This window comes from Carassius gibelio, chromosome B7 (assembly GCF_023724105.1).
Source record: "Carassius gibelio isolate Cgi1373 ecotype wild population from Czech Republic chromosome B7, carGib1.2-hapl.c, whole genome shotgun sequence".
In the NCBI taxonomy this organism is placed as follows: domain Eukaryota; kingdom Metazoa; phylum Chordata; class Actinopteri; order Cypriniformes; family Cyprinidae; genus Carassius; species Carassius gibelio.
The window spans coordinates 6,589,882-6,614,705 of record NC_068402.1 but is presented as its reverse complement, the minus strand read 5'-3'; the positions used below and the strand labels follow the sequence as shown (position 1 = coordinate 6,614,705).

The window sequence follows — 24,824 nt, the reverse complement described above, 5'->3', positions numbered from 1 at the left end:
AAAAATAAAATTGTCATTTGCACCCACAATTAGTTTTATCTTTCTTGAGCTGACCATTAAAATATATATTATAGAGAGTTTCTTCCCCATTTATTTTCACAGTATTTCCCCCCATATAATGTAAGTTAATGGGCTCCAGCAACTATTGTCTTCTATGTTCAACTGAAGAAAGAGGAACAATGTACAGGTTTAAAACAACTTGAGGGTGAGTAAAAGATAACAATTTAAATAAAAATAATTATAAAAATAATTCAGCACATTATCAAGTGCTTTACTGTTGATTTTATAAATTAAGATCAAGCTTTAAAACTTGTTTATTATTGGGTTGCCGAATAACAACTTAATGTAGCACATTATGGAAAGCCCTATTAACATTAACTTATAAACTACTAGTATCTGTTTTCATTGCTTCTAGTATGCTACTACAAAGGATGTTGATCCAGGAACATGTACTTGATGAACTCACACTCACCGTTCTTCAAGCCATCTCAGGTTTCTTTATAAGAATAAATTAAATCTGAAATCCAGTGCTAAACAACATAGCATTTATCATTGAAGTGGCCTGATTCTTTTTAATGAAACAAACCATGTCAGATCACATTAGTAAAAATATCTCAGTATGCTTTTGTTTGACAACAGGTTTGTAATTTTTTGTAATTTTTTTAATGTTAACCGATTACCAAGATAAGCTAACATACAATGGAAATTATTTTATTTGAAACAGGGACAATGCACAAATAAACATTAAACTTGTTAAACAAGAAAATATGTCTTGGGCCAGGTTATAGCAACAATTGCTAATTTCCACCTGTAGTCCCTACAAAGCCAGTTATCACTACTTAAAGTTTTTTGGGTGATAGCATCAATATGTTAGTCTTAAGTTGTTAGTCAAAACAGTGGCAAAATTCGCATTTAGAAGATATAAACATGCAAAGCTAGCAGTTCATCTCTTCATCTTCTAAAACGGCTCAACGGATTTCTTGATGTCACATCATACTTCATGTTCTCATCAAATCTTCTGATCAATCAAATGCTCTCTAGAATCCGAAATACCCTCCTCCTGCTCTATAAATGTAGACGCTGAGATCAGTCACTTGTTCACAGTGTAGTATTTCCTGTACAGTGAATGCCTCCTAGTGCACAGCGGATCTCCATAGAAGTCAATGGCAAAATTTTACATTTGTTATTAGTAACAAAATACAACTGTCACTAGTCAGTATTGAAATCAGTACTAGTATCTAGTAAATGAGTACTAGTTTTTGATCAGTCGTTACAAAAAAAAAGAGAAAATGTTATGGTACCAGAAGTACCGGTGGTGCTGAGTACCTGGATAACCTGGTCTTGATTCGCTATAAAAGTGCGAGTTTGTGTTTCCCATACATTGTTTTTTTTTTTTTTTTTTTTTTTTTTTTTTGTGGCGGTCTGCCACAATATCAGAACTGACAGCCACAAATAGATTTTCCAAAAGGCTTTGACTTCTTGAATAAACATCAGCAATGCACGAGTCAAAGACGAAGATACTAGTCCGGTTTATAGATTAAATGTTAAAACGTCTTGCCATAAGCACATTAATATCAAATTCTACTTTACTCGTCCAATCAGTCAAAACTTTCACATTCAATATATATATATATTGAATACACACACACACACACACACATATATATATATATATATATATATATATATATATATATATATATATATATATATATATATACATATATATTCATGACGTTTAATATAGCATTATAAGCGTATTTGAAATGACAAAATTAGCTTGTTCCCTTTTAAAGTCAGTGGGGTAATTTAAGATTGTAATGGTCCATTGCTTGTTTTCGGAAAATGTATATCCTCATCTCAAGCCTTACAATAAACATAATAGAAAGACTCTGATCTGCACTTCACAGACAAACACTCAGTTAACAACTCGAGGTGTGACGCGGTGATTGATACAGGATGGGCCTGTGTGTATATTCGGATTTCGCTTTGAAGTCTACTAAACAAGCTTGTCAAATGTTTATTCCAGTAGAACCTGCTAGGCACCGGCAATATCCCAATTTGATCAAATTCAAAACACCCACAGCAAAGCAGACAAACCCATTCTTAGTTCAGACTAGTTCCAAATTAGATTGATGGTCACCTAGGCCGAACCTGATTGGCTAATTCGAACGTTCAACGATTCGGACGTTTCACAGCTGATTCATATTTTAAAGGGGACGCGGAAACGGAATCCGGGTCAGCTTTAAAACAACAGGGTGAATAGTTGTTGGTACGTTGGGCTTGCCAGGCACAGGGTGTAGTCCGCGTCTTTAATCTGGGATAGAGCAACGGAGTCAAGTGTTTGTCCGGAGTGCAGTCAGGTTTAGCATCACTTTTTAAACGACCAAAGACAACAAGTTTTGTTGAGCTGCTGTTGAGTTTTGTAAAGCGGTCTAAAATGTTTGAGGTAAGCTTATCTTGTCTTCCTTTTCATTCTGTTACTGTCACCTGTGGCTAATTATTATTCAAATGTCTCGGGTAATAGCTGTTTACTTTGAGTCACTGCATGAAATGTGTTACCATTTCTAACAACTTAAAATGTAAATTGGTATCTTGAATTTGCGTGTTTTATTATATATATATATATATATATATATATATATATATATATATATATATATATATATATTATATAATTTCCTCTAGTGGGAAATGGTAAATGATAGTTTTAATGGACCTGGCATGTAGGCAATATTTTTAGTGTTGGCTTTGGATAAGTGTTTTTCTCTCTCCCCCAGAACAGTCAAGATGACCTGTTTCTGTTCCCCACTGATAGCCTGAATGAGGCTTTCTTCCCTGAGGAGGGTTTAGGCAGTGGGAGCTTGTCCCTTGCCAAGGCCTTGCTTCCCCTGGTTGACTCCCCATCACCCCCGATGACGCCTTGGCTCTGCTCCACCCGTTACAAGACAGAACTGTGCAGCCGTTATGCTGAGACGGGTACCTGCAAGTATGCCGAATGCTGCCAGTTTGCCCATGGACTCCATGACCTCCATGTACCCTCCTGTCATCCCAAGTACAAAACCGAGCTGTGCCGTACCTACCACACTGCTGGCTACTGTGTCTATGGCACACGGTGTCTCTTCGTGCACAACCTTAAAGAGCAGAGGCCTGTTCGTCAACGACGCAGGAGTGTGCCTTGCCGTACCTTTCGTGCGTTTGGGGTCTGCCCCTTCGGGAACCGATGCCACTTTTTGCATGTTGGGGGCAGTTCAGAATCAGATGGTGGGGAGGAAGAGCGAACCTGGCAACCTACGTCACAGTCACAAGAGTGGAAGCCTCGTGGTGCCCTCTGTCACACCTTCAGTGCTTTTGGTTTCTGTCTCTATGGCACCCGTTGTCGCTTCCAACATGGGCTTCCCAACTCGATCAAAGGTGTCAACTCAGCCCACACATCCTGGCCTCATCAGATGACCAATGGGGGATCTCTTTCACCTGCCTCGGACATATGCTCTTCACCATCTCCACCATCCTCATCCCCTCCATCTGCGTTGGCTTCACCGGTGTACCCTGATGGTTCTGGTCCAGTCACCCCACCATCGGTAGCAGTAGCCAACAATGCTTTCACCTTCAGCAGCCAACATCTGAACGACCTTCTGCTCCCCCTGGCCCTCCGGCTCCAGCAGCTGGAGAACACTGCCACTGCTGGTCCTCAAGATGCTGTGGATAAGATGATGACAAGATGATCCCAGAAGCTAACTGCTGTAAACTTTAACAGTGACTGTGCTGAATTTCTATTAACTTTGTTTTTACTTTGTAGTTGTGTACAGTGTCTCTTTGCTAATTTTTTTTTTTTTTTTTAACTACCTTTTTGAGACCAATTCTCAAATGCTTGCTTTTTCTTAATTCAAGTCGGTCTTGTACTTCTAAAGCCACTTATTTGACTGACTGAATGAAGCCCCTTAAGTGTAAATTGAGACCATTTTAAACAGTGTGTGTATTTATGAAGGATTTGACTATGTATGTTTCTAACTTGTGGATTTGTTCTATTTAAACTAAAATTTTATTTTAGAAACATCTGCATCCTCTGCTCTCAATAAAACCACCTAAGAGGACTTGTGTATGTGGGTATTGTTTTTAACTGCAATGCTAACTGATGACAAGGTAACTGAACATTTGAAAGTATTTGCAAAACTTAGATTATAAGTGTCGATAAGGTTAGGCATTTATGACCCTGACTGTGAAAACCAAGCTAAAGTTTTTTTGGGGGGGCGGGGTCTCGGAAAATGGTTGCTTTGAGTATTAAGCTTTTTTTTTTTTTTTTTTTTTTTTCACACCACAAAAAGCTATCAACATTAACACAAATATAGTCTAAACGAGAGGATTTAAGAGCTCTCCACCACTTGCTAACTACTTTTGGATTTATAGCCTTGCACTGAAGAAAAACAAGTTGCTTATATTTTGTTTTTTCAATGTCTGTTTACTGATATTGGAAACCACAAGATCACTTTGTGAACCGATTCAAAAGATTCACTAAAATGAGTCAATATACCTGAGCCCAGAATATATGCGCATGCGCGGAGAATAAGCCAATCAGGCGCGTTCCACCAGTGTGTTGTATACCAGTCTGGAGAGATTAGCTGCTTGTGCTAATGTAGGAGTATAACGCTGATGAAACCTTGTCGTTTTAGCTCTAAATATTTAATGTAATTCACAGCGTCTTTATTTAGTGATCTCACTAACTTAAATATGACGGAAAGGGAGGAACGGCGCTTCGCCGAGGTGCCCCGGGAATCCATCAAACTAATGGCCGAGAGCACCGGAGTGGAGCTCAGCGAGGAGGTGGCAGCTCTGCTGGCCGAGGATGTGTGCTACCGCCTCAGAGAGGCAACACAGGTCACAGACGACTTCAGGACTTCATCATATATATTTGAATTGCATTCATTGCGTGCTATTGTATATTACTGTGTTTTAATGTCCCCTGCAAGCTGTTTCTGATGGGTTCTACCGTCTCAGCAAGGCCATTCTAATCGCTTAAATATTCACGACTGTCATTCCGAGGCTTTTACGGATTGTTGTACATGCATTGCATGCTCTCATACATGCACCTGTTTTATTATTTAAAGCAATTGTAATGTGTGTTGTTAATCCAGATTTAAAATTATAACGCTTATCTGAAATGCATTTCATGCTCTTTACATATAGATGTCTTGTTCTTTTTTGTGCTGATGGATACTACTGCATAAGAGATGCATCCTCACACGAACCTAGTTTTTGCTTTAAAGCAGTGCTCATTTGTGCTACTGTCTTATAAATTGTTTCCTGCTGAGGTTTTGTAGATGTTATTTTGTTTGCATGTGTTTATATTCAACTAAAGTATTTGTAATACAAGACTTTGTAAAGTGTCACACATTTTAATATTTAAGTTTGTACATTTCATCTCTTTGTTCCACTACAGAACAGCTCACAGTTCATGAGACATGCAAAGAGAAGGAAGCTGAGTGTGGAAGACTTCAACCGAGCGCTACGGTGGAGCAATACTGAGGTATATATTCGTCATTCGGTTTGAAAGAGTTTTTAATGTTAATTGGCATTGTGGTGGTGTTTCTTACACTTCAACACCTGGAGAACAGCATTACACTCGCTGCATGTTTTCTAGACTGTTTGCGGCTATGGTGCACAAGATGCCCTACCGTTCCGTCCATTAAAGGAAGGAGAGCTTTTCTTTGTAGAGGATCGGGAGATAAATCTGGTCGAGTTGGCACTTGCTACTAACATCCCCAAAGGCTGTGCAGAGACGATGGTTCGAGGTATGCCAGGTATCGTTAGTGTAATGTTCTCAAGTTTACCATCTTGCATTTGTTTAAAAGACATGTCTGCTTTGTGTCATCGGCAGTGCATGTGTCATATCTTGATGGAAAAGGCAATCTGGAACCTCAAGGCACAGGTAAACCTCAAATATCTTAATTTCTGTTTATTTTAATGGGCTTAAAATAAACAAGATAACATACTGCAAGTATTCAATAGTTCACCCAGCTCTATTCTGTGTTGGTTTATTTGTGTTGTCTTATTAGTGCCCACTGCTGTTCAGTCTCTATCAGAGGATCTGCTGAAGTATTACCAGCAAATAACACGAGCCATTTTAGGAGAGGACCCACATCTCATGAAGGTACTTACTAGGACAGCACGTGATCGTCATGTGTATCTCGTCAGTAAAGCCAGTTCTGTGATTAGTAGTAAATCTCCATCACGTGCTTTAAGATGGAGTGGCATTTAATACACAGAGCCGTAGTTCGCTGACAAGCTACGCAATATTGCGTTCATAATCGCAAATGAATCACATTCGATTATGAACATTGCAATCATACCATCCCAAAACTTTTTAACTGTAGCGTATTTATTTTATTAATGTGCCTAGTGTTTTCCATTGTTAGTATAATAATGTTTTTATTTTTCCATCAGGTGGCTTTGCTAGACCTCCAGTCCAATTCAAAGATCGCCGCACTCCTGCCTTACTTTGTTTACGTCATCAGTGGGGTAAGTTTGTCCATGGCATGCAAAATCAAATATTTCCTTATATAATAATGACCTTTTTTGTAATTAATATAAAAATGTGCACCTTGATTTATTATGCATGACTGTCTTTCTTTCCTCTTTCTTAGGTAAAGTCAGTAAGTCATGATCTGGACCAGTTAAATAGACTCCTACACATGGTGAAGAGTTTGGTGCAGAACCCGTACCTGTACCTGGGCTCATATGTGCGCAGTCTGGTGTCTAGTGTCATGTACTGCATCCTGGAGCCTCTGGCTGCGTCCATCAACCCCCTCAATGACCACTGGACCCTGAGAGACTATGCAGCCCTTCTGCTCAGCCACATCTTCTGGTATTTCTTTAGCATCCTTCAGTAAAGTAATACTTGCTAAATTCTGAACTTTTATTGTAAGTGTTCTGGTAACCTGAAACTTTAATCAATCGATCCAGTTTAACTGATTGTTTTTTTTTTCTTTTCATGTTGACTTGTAGGACACATGGTGATCTTGTGAGTGGGCTGTATCATCAGATTCTTCTGTCTCTGCAGAAGGTTCTCTCCGATCCGGTTAGACCTCTCTGTTCACACTATGGAGCTGTAGTGGGTCTGCATGCTCTTGGCTGGAAGGTAAACACAGACTGCATTAACACACAACACAATGTGTTTTACTAATGAATATTAAACTGTTTGTGTGTATGTGTTTGACACAGGCTGTTGAACGTGTGCTGTATCCTCACCTCCCTGCCTACTGGGCGAATCTACAAGCTGTGTTAGATGATTACTCTGTGTCCAACGCTCAGGTGAAAGCAGACGGCCACAAAGTCTATGGAGCCATTTTGGTAAGTACAGTACTTTAGACCGTGACTGTGGTGCTTAAGTTTTATTTCAGGATGCTGATATAAATGTATTGATTTTATTCAAGTTCTATGTTTGTACACATCTTTTATTTTGCTGGAAAGCACAGAGAGTCCTAAAAGCTGCTTTTTTTTTGTTAACAACAACTGGTTTATAAGAGCTCCTCATTGCAAGTTTGGAAAGATGGTTTGAGCATTTTGTGTTACCAGTTGCAAGTTATAAGAGACCGACTCTGGAAAACTAAAAGACACTAGATTCATGCGAAGCTCACATGTAAAAAATTGAGGTTTAATTTTCATTGTTCACACTACCTTCCATCCAACACTTCATCATTAGCCCAGCCTAAATGTCTCTTATCTAAACCTCTAAAGTCAAGTGACCACTTTACTTTCCTCCCTGAAGGTGGCGGTAGAGCGTTTGCTGAAGATGAAGGCTCTCAGTCTGACCTTGGCAGCAGAAGGAAGTGGTGCTGTTCTACCAGGCACTACCACAGGGGCTGTCGGCTTCAGAGAAAACTCGCCTGGCCTCAGCCCGCCTCCCGAACCTCTTTCAGAACCCCCTCTTGGCATTGCGAGCCATCTCCAAGCAGGTGGAGCTGGCTGCCCATGGGAAGAATGGACTCCTGTATCTCTTCCTGCCATGTACTGTGAACTCTACTCCTTTTTTGGAGACAGTCTGGCTGTTCGCTTCAGCACCGACCCGCCACTAGGTGGCACCGCTCCTCCAGGTCCCTGCCAACCACTAGAGGGCAGGAAAGAGCCAGCAAGCAGTGCCCCAAATCTTGAGAATACCCGGAAAATGCCCCAGCTAACTGCCAGTATGAATATAAGCCCACGACAGGATGGAAGCCCTCGTATGGAACCACAACCACCTAGTCTGGCTGCCACCGTCCCAGGGAGGTAGGAGTTGAACAACATTTTAGTAATTTTCTCCATAGGGGAATTTATCATTTTTTTTTCTCTCAAAATCAGAATTGCGAGATATAACGGTAAAACGATAAAAAACGTCTGAATTCTGAGATAAATGTCACAATGACGTTTTATTTTTTATTTTATTTTTTGTAGTGGAAACAAAATAAACTAGATATTAACTCAGGAACATTTTTTTCTTTTCTGTTTTAGAAAAAGTATCATAATTTCTTGAGAGAAAGTCCAGAGAGATATTCTATAAAAAGTCTAAATTGCGAGATGGAAAAAGTCACAATTACCTTTTATATTTTTTATCCTGTGGTCAAAAACAAGTTTCTGTAGATTGTTAATGATAACCTTCAAACACAGACCTACTGTGAGTGTGAGCTACTAGATTGTTAATAGATGGTGTATGCTTTTGTTAAAGCCAGCATTCTTTAGCTTATTTTTTAAATAATTGTTTAATGTAGGAATTCCTAGTGAAAAACTACATTACCCATGATCCTCCAAAGGAATCTCTGATTTGTGACAAACAAATTGCCAAAAGATGACATAAGTCATTCTCTTTTCACTCTCAGACTGCTTCAATATATTTGTTGATTTAGATATTGTAATCATTGTCAAATATATTGTTTACATATATCCTTACATTTCAAATCTTCTATTTTTACTTTTTGATTGCTGTTCGCAGTGTTTCATGGGGTTTCTTTTTTTTCTCTGCTGTTCAATCCATTTAGTCTTGTGTCTTTGTCTTTTTGTCCAATTTTCAAACACAAACAATGTAATATTGTGATTCTCCCCATAACTGGTTGGAACATGGCTCCAACAAAGTCTTTTTAAAAATCCCTATGTTGAGAATGAATGTGAAAAATGACACTGACCCAATCATAAAACTGTCCAAAATGTTTAGCAAAACTTGGTTCATATTATGATGATGATCACATTTTGTTGTGTTGTGCATTTCTCACTGGATGTCTCTTTATGTCCTGTGTCTGCAGATCTCTTGCCCGCTCCTCCTCTTCTTCCTCCTCCTCTTCTTCTGTCTCACGTTCCAGGTCATCTTCGTCACGTCCTGGACGATCAACCAGCCAATCCCGAGACATTTTCCCTAAAGCCCGCTTCCCGCTGCCTCAGGCTGGACCTCCTGCTTTCTCTTTCATCATTGGTGGGCGGCAGATGGGGCGACGCTGTCAGGGAAGGCGCTTCCAGACGAGCTTTACCCCAACTCCACCTCTTACTACCCTCCCACCTCGTGTTTATGCCCACAAGCTGCCAGTCATAGGGAGAGTCAGCAAACCTGTGCGCCGCTGGACGTGTTCCCATTACTCCCTTCACCTGCCGCTTTAAAATCCACAGACAATGTTTGTGTTTAGAGACGCATGATCACAGTGACATCTCATCAGTTGGCTGCATCCTAGTAATTACAGATGAACAATTCTATATGCTCTATGCAACAAGGCAAGTTTTAATGGGAGGAAATTATTTTGAATCAATATCCAGGATTCTTATGCTATAGCTCTACTGATTCTCTTATAGTTATTTCTGTTTGTATTGCAGATAGTATAATAGAACCTGATACCAAATAGTGTTTATTTTTTAAGTACAGCAGGATGAAGTTGAACAGATACTTCTATACAATTGCCTTGTTTATTAGAGTATGTATGTGTGTAAATGCCCTTTCTTATGATGTAGGCCTCTAAAAATAAATGCATTTAATGTACTTGGTGATACTTTATTATTTTGTATTTAAACTATCCCGTTTGTTTATAATGCTAATGATTTTCATTTTCTTAAGCCTGGTATAATAATCTGCATGTCAAATCTAAACAGTCCCATCATGACCCCTTTTAATTAGTTTACCAAAAACTGCTTTATGCATTACTCTATAGGAGTTACTTTAGAATAATTCCAGAGAATAATTCTTAAATGATTATGCATTTTGATAAATCTGAAGCATTCTTTTTAAAGGGGCAGTTCATCAGGCTTTGTATTCTTTCATTGAACACAAAAGAAGTTTACAAAGTCCTGTAATATTTTTTTTTAAAACTTAACAATTGAAAGAAAATAGTGATGCACTTGGCACCTGCCAGTGATGCCTTCACAATGTACCAAGTTTGATTAAGCACATATGTGAATAAGAGAGAGATGGTGGGACAATTGTCAGTGACTAACTTAAATATCAGTCTATTCAAGTCAAGTCAAGTAACATTTATATAGTGCTTTTAACAAAACAGATTGTGTCAAAGCAACTGAACAACATTAGTTAATAATGCAAAATGAAAGTTAAAGGCAGTTCATCATTGAAATACAGTGATGTCATCCAGCTCAGTTTAGTTTAAACAGTATCTGTGCAATCATTTGAAATTAAGTCAACGATATCGCTGTAAATGAAGTGACCCCAACTAAGCAAGCCAGAGGTGACAGCGGCAAAGAACCAAAACTCCATCAGTGACAGAATGGAGAAAAAACCTCAGTCGGGGGGCCAGTTCGCCTCTGAACAGATGAAACCAACAGTTCAATTCCAGCATGCAGCAAAGTCAGATTGTGCAGAAGAATCAGCTGTTTCCTGTGGTCTTCTCCCAGTAGTCGTCTGAGACAAGGTCTTTACAGGGGATCTGTATCTGGGGCTCTAGTTGTCCTGGTCTCCGCTGTCTTTCAGGGCTGAAGAAGTCCTTTCTAGGTGCTGATCCACCATCTGGTCTGGATACGTACTGGATCTGGGTGACTGCAGTGAGTAAGTGACCCTCTAATCTGTATACAGACTGGATCTCTGGTGGCTACGGTGACCTCGGAATAAAAGAGAAACAGACTAATATTAGCGTAGATGCCATTCTTTTAATAATGTAGCAACTACATCGGGTGTTATGGGAAGTGTTCCCGGTTTTGGTTTACTTAATTAATGCAGCCTAAAAATCCTTTAACAGATTTAGATAGAAGCATATTTGTGTGTTATGTGTAAGACAGGTTAAAGAGATGGGTCTTTAATCTAAATTTAAAATGCAAGCGTGTGTCTGCCTCCCGGACAATGTTAGGTAGGTTATTCCAAAGTTTATGCACTAAATATCCCAGGTATTATCAAATTGCCAGAGTTTTGAGAGCGCAGCGGATGTGGAGGACTATGATGTAACGAGCTTGTTCAAATATTGAGGTGCTAAACCATTCAGGGCAAGTAATAAGCAAGATTTAAAATCTATACGATGTAATAGGTAGCCAGTGCAGTGTTGACAGAACCGGGCAAATATGGTCACATTTCCTGGTAGTAAGAACTCTAGCTACTACATTTTGGACTAGCTGTAGTTTGTGCATTAAGCATGCAGTACAACTACCCAATAAACCATTACAATAATCTATCCTGGAGACCATTAATGCATGGATTAACATCTGAATTTGACATTGAGAGCATAGGTCGTAATTTAGATCTATTTTTTAAATGGAAAAATGGTTTAGATGATTTAACAAATGTATACAATTCTTCCTCTCCTATAGAAGAGAATGAGTGGAACTGTTCCTTTAAGCTGCATTTTAATTTTTTTTTCTGTCCCTTTTGATAAAATCTAATGCATTACTATCCCTAAGCTTTTGAATAGTAGTGTATAATGAATGAAAATGCCCAAAATTATCATATATTTTACGTTATTCAAGATAACAGCTCAACCAAATGCATGTGAAACATCCTGGGAGTAAAATATTAAAATATTTCTCATGTAGTTTAGCCTTTTTTTTTTTTCTTTCTGTTTTTTTTTCTCCCTTAAAATTCAGCAGTTTGAAAGGTAAATACATCCATTACAATTACAGTTTTGTAATTTAACAGACACAGTTTATCTTCAAAATAATTTAATGATTTAAAATGTATTTGATTTGTACAAGATTTTTTTATTAATTCAAGTATGCAGCCTATTACAATAAAATTTTTCAAATTGAGATGCTCATATTTCACATGTTCTTCACAGCTGCAGAAGGGGGAGGGGGCAGGTGCGTGTGTGCGCCTGTGTGTGTGCTTGAGTCTCTGTGTGTGGGACGGTGACTCAGAATCTGTGCCCAGTGCTGATGGCTCTACCAGTCAGACATAAACACACTTCACTGGCTCCACCTCTTACTTTTCAATAAGGTCATATTCTTCTATTATGGTCTTCAGTCTTTTATAGTCCTATTCTGCTGTTGCCTAGTTGTGCTGAAGCAGAGGGCACATTTATGTTCAGTCAATTACTTTTAATGAATTGTTGTGTGTGTGTGTTACATAGTCTTTTTATTTAAGCACGTGATGTAACCCAAATTTTGACTTCTGTCATGTGTGCATTTGCTACTTGCTTAAAAGTACAGGACAGCCTGTGCTGAAGGCCTCAGCTGAACTTTAGACTTAGAAGACTTCTATACAAATATGGAAATAAGAAAAGTTAAAGATAAAAGATTTCCACGAAATGTTTATACTTCTAAAAACCGCATGATTCAGAGACGTTTATATTCCATCACACGTCTGCTATTTGGAGTCATTCGAACCCCCCCCTGTGGGTTCTTAACAAAAGAGAACCAGACGAATAATCTTCTGAGGTAGGACAGTTGGACTTTGAACATACAATCTGCTGACCTTACGAAATAGGGAACTGAAATTAGGCTGCAAGGGCTAGTATGTATTTTCTGAGAAAGATGACGAAGGTTTTGATATCTGTCTGAGACGTGGCTGCAGAGACGTGGCATGGGTTTGATATAGATTTGCAGGAGTATAAGAGGAGGAAAATTCACCCCTTCTCTCGCTCTCTCTCTCTCAGACTGAGTTCAGCATAGACCCTTCTAGCTGGACTTAGTCTTTTCTCACCTTCTTTATCTTTGATTCCGGGCTCACTTGAATACTTTGAACTTCTCTCAGGTTTTATTCATCTCAGATATGATTATTATTATATTATTTGTTATTATATGAATATTAGTATAACTTTTGACTTTGGATATACAGGTATTGTTGTATACTTTGTATTATTATTTTTAACATCTTGATTACTTTTGAATATTATAATGCATTTTGTATTACTTTTAATTGGGCAACATCCATCATACATGGATTGCTTTTAAAACTATATTAATTTTGGGATTTGTATTTTCTATATTTGAAGCTGATTTTAATACTTACTAATCTGTTTGCAAGTTATGAGTTGTATTCTCATTTCCTATATTCTTTGAATAAATTTGCATACTAAAATACCACCCCACCGTCTGACCAAGATTGAAGTCTCTAATTTTTTGCATCAGTTTTGGAGGCACCCGCTGGAGATCGTTGAAGTTTTCATTTCATTAAGTTTTGATGCAACGCAAGACAAAATAAAGAGAGGTGAGTAGCTCATCTTTTTCTCTTTATGGGCTTCTGTGGTGTTGCCTGCCGGGTCTAGGAGATATATCTGTGGACCCACCTCGTTCATTAATCTTGACTGCAGCAAGAGAACGAGCCTGGGTCATAGCCGGTGGTATAACCGTAGACGGTGGTTTAACCGTATTTGAAAAATCAGCGCGCGCTGGGGGACGAGACGGCGATCCGCGGCATTAAATGTGTTGTTCACTATTGAGGGTTACTGGTAGTGTGGATAAATATCTGCGCTTTACATCCTGCGGGGTTACCGGGGGTGTATTGCGAGCACTTTTGGGTTAAACCGAAAATGCAACAGTATTTTGAGACACGCGCTGTGAGGGTTTACTTACAGCGTGCTGGTCGGGTCTGAATGCCGTCTCTTGTTTTTGGATATAGTCTCTGGGATTAGACTTGGCAGTTTACGACACAAACAGAACCCCACCTTGCGACTAAATTTAGATCAATAAATTGTCAGACGGTGCATTAAGTAAAAATAAGTAGAAATTAAGTAAAAATGGGTGGAAATTAAGTAGAATGAGTAAAGGAATTAAGTAAAGTAAGTAAAGATAAATAAAAATAAGTAAAGATAAGTAAAAATAAGTTAAGATAGATAAATAATTAATTTTAATTAAGTGTATCTGAATTGAATAAACCTTTTCCTTGTTGGATTTGTCAGCACATGAGATAATGGCACCTGTTCAAATAAAAGAAACTCCAAATGAATATGTGATGTAGAAGAAATAAGACAGAAAATGGTTAAAGATGGATTTAGAGAGATTTCGGTTCCACGCAGACAGAGTGAATGGGTGTTGACCCCTTAACGGTCACTCACGTTTTTGAAGATAGACTTGAATTTGCATAATACAAACCAAAAATTTTACAATTCATGACCAAAAATATTTTGTAACATGATTTTGATGTGCCATTTACATGGTAATGTAATTGTCTGATTTTAAAATGGGATTTAAAGGATGAATTTTGAGATTTTATGTTTTCAAGTGATATATCACTTCTGATGATTTATGAAATGTGATAGAGAAAAAGGCAACGAGGAAGTCTTCTTTTGTAATGTAGATTTCTGAGTGTGTACTCTTGTCATAAATGAATTTTATTACTTTTCCTACATAGTCTTTTAACAAGAATATTGGTAAAATATATATTTGAGAGTCTTGGACTTTTCCAATGGTATATAGTTTGTCAGGATTGGATTTGATTTGATTGTGGTGTGGTGTAGTCGGCGCAGGCGTCCCGTATTCGGGACGGGGTGACAGTTAACAGGTTGAAGGAAATTACTGATCACAAAGAACCAGACATGGGGACTTGTGACTTGGTGACTTGGACTCGAGTCGACTCGAGTCGCTATTTTTAGGACTTGAGACTTGACTCGGACTTGGAAGTTAAAGACTCGGGACTTGACTTGACTTGAGACACGATGACTTGAATGACTTGAGTGTTAATTACATCATGTTTTCAGTTTGAATATAAAATATATAAATTATTTTTTAAAATAAAGTTGATTACTCAGCTGGAGCGCAGACTGAGAATAGCGTCGAGACTGGATCAGGACACTATCATCAGTCATGCCCTCTCTACCTTACACACACCACGCCCACTTAAATCAGATATCACATCACATCAACATGTCAGCCTGAGAGGTACCGAGGGTCATCGCTTTTGTCTTCAATAGTTCGCGCCTAAAAACGCGTGGAAAACGCTGGGTGCGCCGCTTTCTCCGTCTTTCCAAAGCGCTCGGGCAGAAGTGCTCCTGGGGCGTCTGTCGTTGCTAAGCATCCATGACACGCTCTCTCTCAATGAAAACGCGGAAATTTCAGCAAAGGATAAATGGATTTGCAGCACTAAAAATCGCTCGCAGTAGCTCTGCTACTAAAATCATTTCAAAATGACAATCCATATACAGCTATGAACAGCTGTTCCTTCATCTTAGCTGAGCTTTCAACGTTGATACGAGAAAGGATGAAGCTGATTGGTTAGTTATTGTCACATGACCTGCGGTGCGCTTGCGGCATTCTGAAAAAGTTTAGATGTTGAGCGCGTTGCTTCCATTATGAGCGCGCATACCGCGCGCCTACATTGGAAATAACGAACTTGCGCGCACAAAAGACGTGATGTGAACAGCCCCTAATGATCTGCTAGCAGGCCGTCAAAAAAACGCATTCCAGGGGCGGCGCTAGGGCTGGGCTAAGGGGGCATAAGCCCCGAATATTTTGTTACCTTGTCTTTCTCATAGAGCAAAACAATTAATCAGAAAAAACAAATGTAGCTGCCGCGATTACCCAGTCATGACAAGTGCATATTACATACATATATATATATATATATATATATATATTAGTGCTGTCAAAATTAGCGCGTTAACGCATTCGATTAATTTGAAATATTTAACGCGTTAAAAAAAAATAACGCAATTAACGCGGTTGCAGTTTTTTTTATTTCCAGTTGTGGCCTATGTGTGTTCAACGTGCAAAGAAATATGGATAAGACCAAGGAAGGACTTTTAGACAGAAAGTTTCAGTATAAAACTCTGCCGGATTACTCTTCAGTCTGCCACAAGAAACATTACTCTTCATTTAGTCTGCCACAAGAAACAGCAACATTAAAATCATGAACTCAAATGTCATTGTTTAAAAAAAAAAAAAAACAATGACTGTAACAGTGCGTAAATCAGACCTTTCTGTAACGCTAACGTTAATAAGCTTAAAAGAAAATAAAGAAATAATTGTGTAGCGGAGTATTTTTTGTACACAGTGCCGCGAACTGTCAATCACTCCTGTGCGCGTGCATCACTGTCCTCCTCAGCTGCAGCAACTTGCGCTCTCTCTCTTCATCAAGCTTTAAAACAAAAAGGGGACAAAAAGATCATATTGTCTTTGTGCATAGGCTATAGATTAATTAGATAAATGAATATCTAAATTTGTGCCTTGCCGTCTACGGTATTTTTTTAGAACTTAGAAAAAAGATTCTGCAGCCAATGAACAGCCAGCGGGGGCTGCAGGACGACTCAACCTCCGCAGACAGTTTTTAATGTTTATCAGACAATAAATACTCAAGATTTTGCTTTAGTATAACTCACAACGAGTTTCACACACCTTCTCCGGCCACGTTGAGTTGTTGACACTTAACAGTGGGAAAAGCGACACATGCGCTATTCACTTGTATAACTTAAGGGTGAATGGGTAATGTAGTTTCTGCTCTGGGTGGGATGAATTAGGAAGCTTGCATTGTGAAGGGCGCTCTGAAAATCGGCAAAAAGATTAAAACCTCTATTAAAACAGATGTCCAAATGAGCGTACCGGTACGCTACAAGCACGTTCTGGGCGCACGGAGAGGTGGCGGTATGCTCAAGAGCTATATTTGGAAGTGGCGGTGAGTACCGGTGCATACCGGCCCACTTAAAGCACTGGCAATGACTATACTTTGGAATTTTTTTGCAATCCACTTAGAATTCAACATGGAAATCATTTTTGTTTTTTATTGGCATTGATTGTTTTGAAATTCAAATGGTACTTACATGCCTGTGTTTTTATTTCTGTAATAAATATGGCTTTCAAGCCAACAGTTAATTTCGAGGATATTGATGGTTTATTGCTGTTTACATGAGAAAATCTGTGTTACAAGTTAAACAAAAATTCCAATAAACAATCATATTTTGAATTTAAATAGTTTCTTTGTCTTGAGTTTACATTAATTATTTACATTTTACATTTACATATCCAAAAAGTTTCAGTCTTTTAATTGCGATTTGTAAAAAATTGTGCGATTAATTAGTTAATTTTTTTAATCGATTGACAGCACTAATATATATATATATATATATATATATATATATATATATATATATATATATGTATGTATATATACAGTACAGAATATAAATATGAAGTATTTTCAGTTGTTTCATACTTTTTTGTTATGTACAGTACAGACCAAAAGTTTGGACACACCTTCTCATTCAAAGAGTTTTCTTTATTTTCATGACTATGAGAATTGTAGAGTCACACTGAAGGCATCAAGGGCTATTTGACCAAGAAGGAGAGTGATGGGGTGCTGCTCCAGATGACCTGGCCTCCACAGTCACCGGACCTGAACCCAATCCAGATGGTTTAGGGGTGAGCTGGACCGCAGACAGAAGGCAAAAGGGCCAAACAGTGCTAAGCATCTATCAGGGAACTCCTTCAAGACTGTTGGAAGACCATTTCAGGTGACTACCTCTTGAAGCTCATCAAGAGAATGCCAAGAGTGTGCAAAGCAGTAATCAAAGCAAAAAGTGGCTACTTTGAAGAACCAAGAATATTACATATTTTCGGTTGTTTCACACTTTTTTGTTATGTATATAATTCCATATATAATTCCACATGTGTTGATTCATAGTTTTGATGCCTTCAGTGTGAATCTACAATTTTCATAGTCATGAAAATAAAGAAAACTCTTTGAATGAGAAGGTGTGTCCAAACTTTTGGTCTGTACTGTACATAACAAAAAAGTATGAAACAATATACTCTCTATACTCTGAGAGAGAGAGTGTGAGAGAGAGAGAGAGAGAGAGAGAGAGGAGAAATGTAACAAAGTTTAATGTTGTATGTAAACTGTGTTTGAGAGAGAGAGAGAGAGAGGTGTTCAGAGAGGAGTCTGTTGGATGTTTAGTTTTATGGACTCAATGTTGAAAATGTAAAACATTTCAAACACTGTTGGCAGAAGTGAAGAAATAAATAATTTTAGGAACTTACAATTTTGTTTGATTCCATGATGTATTTTACTGAACATGAGTATTTACAATGCAAATCCAAATTATTTTAATTTACTGACAGTTACTTATATCTTGTCTTTTAACTTTATTAAGATCAGATTCTGCAGGTAAAATAACAATATTAAGGTGACTTGACTTGGACTTGACTTGACCTAGCTTGTGACTTGACTTGACTTGACTTGCCCAAGAAAAAAATACTTGGGACTTACTTGAGACTTGAAGGTTAAGACTTGAGACTTACTTGAGACTTGCACATGTGTGACTTGGTCCCATCTCTGCAAAGAACAGAAGAAATAGGCACGTGTTTTATGTTGTCTATGGATAAGGAAAGTCAAAGGGCTTTTGACAGACAGAAATGGTAGAATTGTACAGGTTTATAATTTAGCGCAAGCAGCTAGAGAGGCTATAAGATATGTGGGATTTATTAAAAATCTTGTAACAAAGGAGCCGATGTAGGCAAAGCTCCTAAGATTGATGACATTTATAACTGGCAGAAATGTAACAGATTTCTGAGAATTGTGAATATAGTTTGTTATTTCTCCTGGCAATTTGGAAGAGCTGAGGCTGAGTGGGGCAAATATGTGAAATTATATTCAAGGTTACCATGCTATAAGCAGGTGGCCAAGTGGGGGTCTATCGAACTATTGGTGTGCGTGATTTACCTAGCATTGTAAACACGCTGCCAATTATGAAATCTAACTGTACTAATTACAACCGCAAATGATTTTGCTACTTAATTTAACGAACTGCGTATTGAAGTACAGCATGTGATTGGATCAGGAATCCAAATTTTTACTAATGTAACATTGATCAGACAGGGCACTAACGAGCCCTTTGTTAAATATACTGAGCATTTCACATGAGCTTTGAAGGAGTTTGTTGCTACAAAAGAAGCTGTTGATTTGAAATCTCATATACTGTTACACACGGCACACGTGGGGAACCAGAGCTCAAGATATTGTTGACCAAACGAAAAGAGCAGATGATGCGATTGGATCGCCCTCTGTCTCTGTAATTACCTGTTATAATTGTCAGGAAACAGGCCACTACGTAAATAGGTGCCCTGAGCGAGATGGAGAGCGAGGGTTTTAAAAATGTTTAAAAAGGTTCCTCTTTTCAGCAACAGCGACGGCTACCAAAGTAGCCCCCCCCCTACGGCCTCGCTCTGAAAATAGAGGTGATGCAGAGAAAGGGAGTCGACATGCGGGCACAGCTTAAGCTGCTGATGCCACAGGCTGACCAAAGCACTTGAGATCAGGATAGCTACATATTTATTTAGCTACTCTAATTTACATTTTACAAATAAACACATGACTCTTCGAGGATTATCTGATGGCAGTCTTTTCACAGTCTCAATTAATCCCCTTAATAATTTATACACTTAAGCAAACCCTTTCGGGTGCAATTCTGGGTTGGAGAAAGTCAAGTTGGCACTGTAGTGGGAATGATTATATTGGAGAAATTGGAAGCAGATATTTTATTAACTAAATCAAATAGTTAGTCAATTTTTGCCAGTTCCCATTCCAGTCGTCAGAAAAATTGAACTCCTAAATTTAACATTGGAGCTGTTACAACAAATGAGAAAGAGTCTACTGACTCTCCAATGATACAATATTTTTCTGAGAAATTTTCAGATTTGTGGTCAACTTCTAAACTTGATGGTGGTCTTTGCAGAATTAAACCTCTGAATGTTTCAGGTCCTGCACCTCCTCCAGTATTCCAGTATCCTCTTCGGAGAGAAAGAGAGAGCGGCACAGGCAAATTGTGACCCAGCTCGAGAAAGGGATTGTGGTAAGATGTGCCTCTCAATGTGATTCACATGTGGCCTGTAAGAAAGCCAGATGATAACTATAGGCTTACTATAGACTATACCGCATTGAATGCTGTGACCACCAAAGCAACCCCATTGTTGCCAATCATTCAACCATTTTAAAAGAATAGTGCGCGCCGTCCGTTATAATTCAATATTGTGATGACATTCTTTTTGCATCTCCAAATAAGGTGCAGCATCTGAGTGTACTCACTCTCTTGTTGAGAGCACTTCAAGAGGCTGGCTTCCTCCTGAACAAACGGGAAGTACAGCTGTTTCAACCATTATTACATTTTTAGGTCAGAGTGTTGGTCGTGAGGGAGAAATACCTCTTCCAGATCGGGTCATAACAATTACAAAATTAAAGAAGCCAACCACAGTCACTGGTTTAAGATCATTAATGGGGCTATTTAATTTTAATCGGGTTTATTTCCCTGATTTTTCTGATTTGGCTGAACCTCTAACCGAGGCTCTTAAGGAAGGCCTTCTGGGTGCTTTCCCTCTAGAGTGGACAGCAGACATGGCTGAGCCTTTCACTCTTCTCAAATCCGCACTAGCCTCTTCTCCTGCGTTACATGAACAAAACCGCTCCACATTTGGACACATGTAGGCCCGAATGCTTACAACTGCGTGCTGGGACAGCATAAAAGTGACAAAAGTTTTGGAACTGATGGATATTATTCAATTGTGATTCCTTCTTCTATGAAAGGACAGATGCCATGCTTGATGGCGTTGGACTGTGCAGAGTGAGCACTGAAGTTCACCGAGCACATCGTCGGCTACAACCAGACTATTTTACATACCCCACACCGCTTTTTACGTTTGCTACCTGAAACAAAGGTGAAGTCGATCTCAAATCAGCGACCTGCTAAGTGGGAAACTGCTCTAATGAGTCCTCAGCTTACTGTTGTTGCAGATAACCGGACGAACCCTGCCTCCCTGATGGACAACGAAGGGAGTGCACATGACTGTGCTGTGGTGGTTATTTGTGACAGAGGACATTTCGTCAGAAATTAGACATTTGCAAATGTCATGGACATGTTCGTGGATGGCAGCAGCTTTTATGAGAGGGAAACACGCTACACAGGTTGGGCGGTAGTAGAGGGGAGGATGGGCGAAGTCTTGGCTGAAGGGTCGCTACGGGGAGAAAGTGCTCAGATCGCTGAACCGCATGCTTTGAAAGCTGCTTTAAATTTTACACTTAAATTAACTGCAAGCGAAAATAGCTCCATTTATGTGAATATTTTTACTGACAGTGCCTACAGTTATCATGTAGTGCGGAGTTATGGCCCTGTCTGGAAACGTCGCGGTTATCTGACCACCGCCGGTACGCCAATAAGTCATCAAACCATGATTAAAGAAATTCTTGAAACGTGCGAGAAAATTTCACCTAACAGTGTTGCGGTTTGCAAGGTTACAGGTCACAGTACTTTCAATGATTGGTGGGCAAAAGGAAACTCGCTAGCTGATAAGGCTGTGAGAGAGGCGGCCAGGGGTGCATCACTTGGAGAGGTAACTCGAATTTTCCCTGTTCATCCAAATTGTGCAGGATCAGAAACCCTATCTAAATTGTACACAAATGAAGATAATGAAATATGTCAAAAAGGTTAGGAGCTATTTTAACTGAAGAAGGAATTAATGCTCTAAATGAAAAGGGTGTTCCACCCAGCAGATATTAATTGATCTATACCACAGGATTGCACACCAAGGGGTTCATAAAACTTATACTATGTTACAACAAACATGGTTTTGACCAGAGATGTTACAAACTGTGAGGGACAGACTGTCCAGATATATCCATCATTTACAAACAAAGCCACGATTATGAAGAGGTATGATATCAATAAGCCACAGTCCTCGCCCGCGAGGACCTTTTACACATTGGCAGGTAGATTTTATTTTTGTACCCTCTGATCATGGGTACACCTTATGCGCATTTAAGGATGCCCGTTCAGTGCCCTAAGCGTCCAAATTGCGGGAGACTTAAAGACTGCTGCATTTAATTTAACGGCTAAAATCCTGTACAAGTGGGGGACAAAGTAATGGTTCAGAAATAGGGAATTTAGGTCCAATGTCTTCCAGGTATGAAGGTCCTTACTCAGTGTTGCTGACTACTCCAACTTTTCTCTCTACTCATTGAAATCGAGCCAGGCTTGACTCGATGGAAGCATCTTGCACAAGTGAAGCCCCTGTTACAGCTTGCTTATACTAAACAATATCTCTCAGTGCACAATAGATTTTCTTTTATAGACTAAGGGTACCCTTTCTAAAATTAAGGTTGTAATCAATGTTTGTTTTCAACCTCTGTGAGGTGATTGAGGGTCTGACTTATGTCAGGAGTGTAATAATTGATTGATTCAATTATCGATTATTTATTTAGTGATTGTTCACTTGCTTCCAGAGAATCAAAATTAACCAAAATTCACAATATCTGTTCCTTAGGTTGTTGATGATACCGTTTCCACTTTGAATTTGTCCAACAGGTGTGAGCTCTATCAGACGAATTGCTGCTAAGGACGAACAATGATTAATGATTAATTGTTTACTTCTCTCCAGGTTTCCAATGCTGAGTTCCCCTGGATCTAATGTATTTATTTGTTTATAAAATGATGAAATTAAACTGAAAACCATAATGTTTACATGTAACAATTGTGATTAATGTTGTTTTATCTGTCTTGTTGTGTCCTTGTTCGTGTGTGTGTGTGTAAATGTTATATGTAATGTTTGTCGCTTCGCTTTGGCATTATGTGTGTGTGTGTTTGTGTTCGTGTTCTTTTTGTTTCCACATATTTCTGTTCCTACTACTCTAAAACTTAACAGGTATGAGTGCATGCTGATACGGAACCTATCCTGCGTATATTTACCACACGACTGGTTCTAAGGGTGACCCCTTTGGTGTGACTTCTGCAACAGTGCAGCTCATCGACGATTCGGGAGAGGTTGCTGTGCTCGTAGCTGGACATCTGTGTTGGATCCCAAGAACTGGACGCATCGTCATCACATCGCACGCTAACTCTACATCATCTGAGAGACTTGTGCTTTAATCTACCAGCTGATATATAGATTTACAAATCCCTACATCAAGATGCCTCACAAGATTATTGATCAAAAAGATTCTTTTACTCCTATTGCTACCAGCAGTGATGAAGAAATGTATGAATTAGAGGTGAAGGGTAAGGAAAGATACGAGATGTTGAAAAAGATCAACGAAAGTTTGGAAATTTGCGACATGATACCCCAATCCGATAAGGACAAATATCTTAAGAAGCTACCCATTAAGAAGAGAAAGTATGATGATAAGTTTAGAGATGGAAAGAAGGGTATGCTGTAGTAAGTCCTCGACTCAGCAAAAGTCCAGGTGAGGTCAGGGGTCGGATGCTTTTAGTGCTCCTCGTCTGATCAGCTTGGTGAAGAATTCCTGTCAACTTTAACGCGGCTGGGGTTAAAGAGGTATCTGCAGTCTACCTGAAAAGATTCATTCGCTTTTATATTTCCTTTATGCTTACACGATTAAGTGCTTATCTGAAATGTTTTACTTACTTATTTTTCTGCATATGTATTTGTTACCTTTGACTATTATGTATCTTATTTTCAAGGGAAAGGATTTTGGGTGCGAGTCTTTTTGTCAAGACTCGAGTGGGGGACTGATGTAACCCAAATTTTGACTTCTGTCATGTGTGCATTTGCTACTTGCTTAAAAGTACAGGACAGCCTGTGCTGAAGGCCTCAGCTGAACTTTAGACTTAGAAGACTTCTATACAAATATGGAAATAAGAAAAGTTAAAGATAAAAGATTTCCACGAAATGTTTATACTTCTAAAAACCGCATGATTCAGAGACGTTTATATTCCATCACACGTCTGCTATTTGGAGTCATTCGAACCCCCCCCTGTGGGTTCTTAACAAAAGAGAACCAGACGAATAATCTTCTGAGGTAGGACAGTTGGACTTTGAACATACAATCTGCTGACCTTACGAAATAGGGAACTGAAATTAGGCTGCAAGGGCTAGTATGTATTTTCTGAGAAAGATGACGAAGGTTTTGATATCTGTCTGAGACGTGGCTGCAGAGACGTGGCATGGGTTTGATATAGATTTGCAGGAGTATAAGAGGAGGAAAATTCACCCCTTCTCTCGCTCTCTCTCTCTCAGACTGAGTTCAGCATAGACCCTTCTAGCTGGACTTAGTCTTTTCTCACCTTCTTTATCTTTGATTCCGGGCTCACTTGAATACTTTGAACTTCTCTCAGGTTTTATTCATCTCAGATATGATTATTATTATATTATTTGTTATTATATGAATATTAGTATAACTTTTGACTTTGGATATACAGGTATTGTTGTATACTTTGTATTATTATTTTTAACATCTTGATTACTTTTGAATATTATAATGCATTTTGTATTACTTTTAATTGGGCAACATCCATCATACATGGATTGCTTTTAAAACTATATTAATTTTGGGATTTGTATTTTCTATATTTGAAGCTGATTTTAATACTTACTAATCTGTTTGCAAGTTATGAGTTGTATTCTCATTTCCTATATTCTTTGAATAAATTTGCATACTAAAATACCACCCCACCGTCTGACCAAGATTGAAGTCTCTAATTTTTTGCATCAGCACGTCACTTCAAGAA

The 24,824-nt window shown here is 38.7% G+C and overlaps 2 protein-coding genes and 1 long non-coding RNA gene across 3 annotated transcripts; all 3 read left to right on the top strand.

Annotated features, from left to right (window-relative positions):
• Positions 1-2,239: 2,239 nt before the first annotated feature.
• cth1 (cysteine three histidine 1) lies at positions 2,240-4,094 on the top strand. The gene is made up of 2 exons (XM_052560500.1): positions 2,240-2,449; positions 2,781-4,094. The coding sequence occupies exons 1-2, from the start codon at positions 2,441-2,443 to the stop codon at positions 3,723-3,725; spliced, it is 954 nt and encodes a 317-aa protein (XP_052416460.1). The 5' UTR covers positions 2,240-2,440; the 3' UTR covers positions 3,726-4,094.
• A 477-nt stretch (positions 4,095-4,571) lies between these two features.
• Positions 4,572-9,991, top strand: taf6l (TAF6-like RNA polymerase II, p300/CBP-associated factor (PCAF)-associated factor). Its single transcript, XM_052560499.1, has 11 exons — positions 4,572-4,875; positions 5,438-5,524; positions 5,639-5,789; positions 5,876-5,926; positions 6,054-6,148; positions 6,442-6,516; positions 6,642-6,862; positions 7,003-7,135; positions 7,219-7,347; positions 7,766-8,262; positions 9,270-9,991. Exons 1-11 carry the CDS (start codon positions 4,729-4,731, stop codon positions 9,616-9,618), a joined length of 1,935 nt encoding a protein of 644 aa, XP_052416459.1. The 5' UTR covers positions 4,572-4,728; the 3' UTR covers positions 9,619-9,991.
• Positions 9,992-12,536: 2,545 nt separating this feature from the next.
• On the top strand, positions 12,537-24,763 carry LOC127962089 (uncharacterized). The gene is made up of 2 exons (XR_008154521.1): positions 12,537-13,591; positions 23,002-24,763. It is a non-coding gene; the product is annotated as an uncharacterized LOC127962089 (long non-coding RNA).
• Positions 24,764-24,824: the final 61 nt, after the last annotated feature.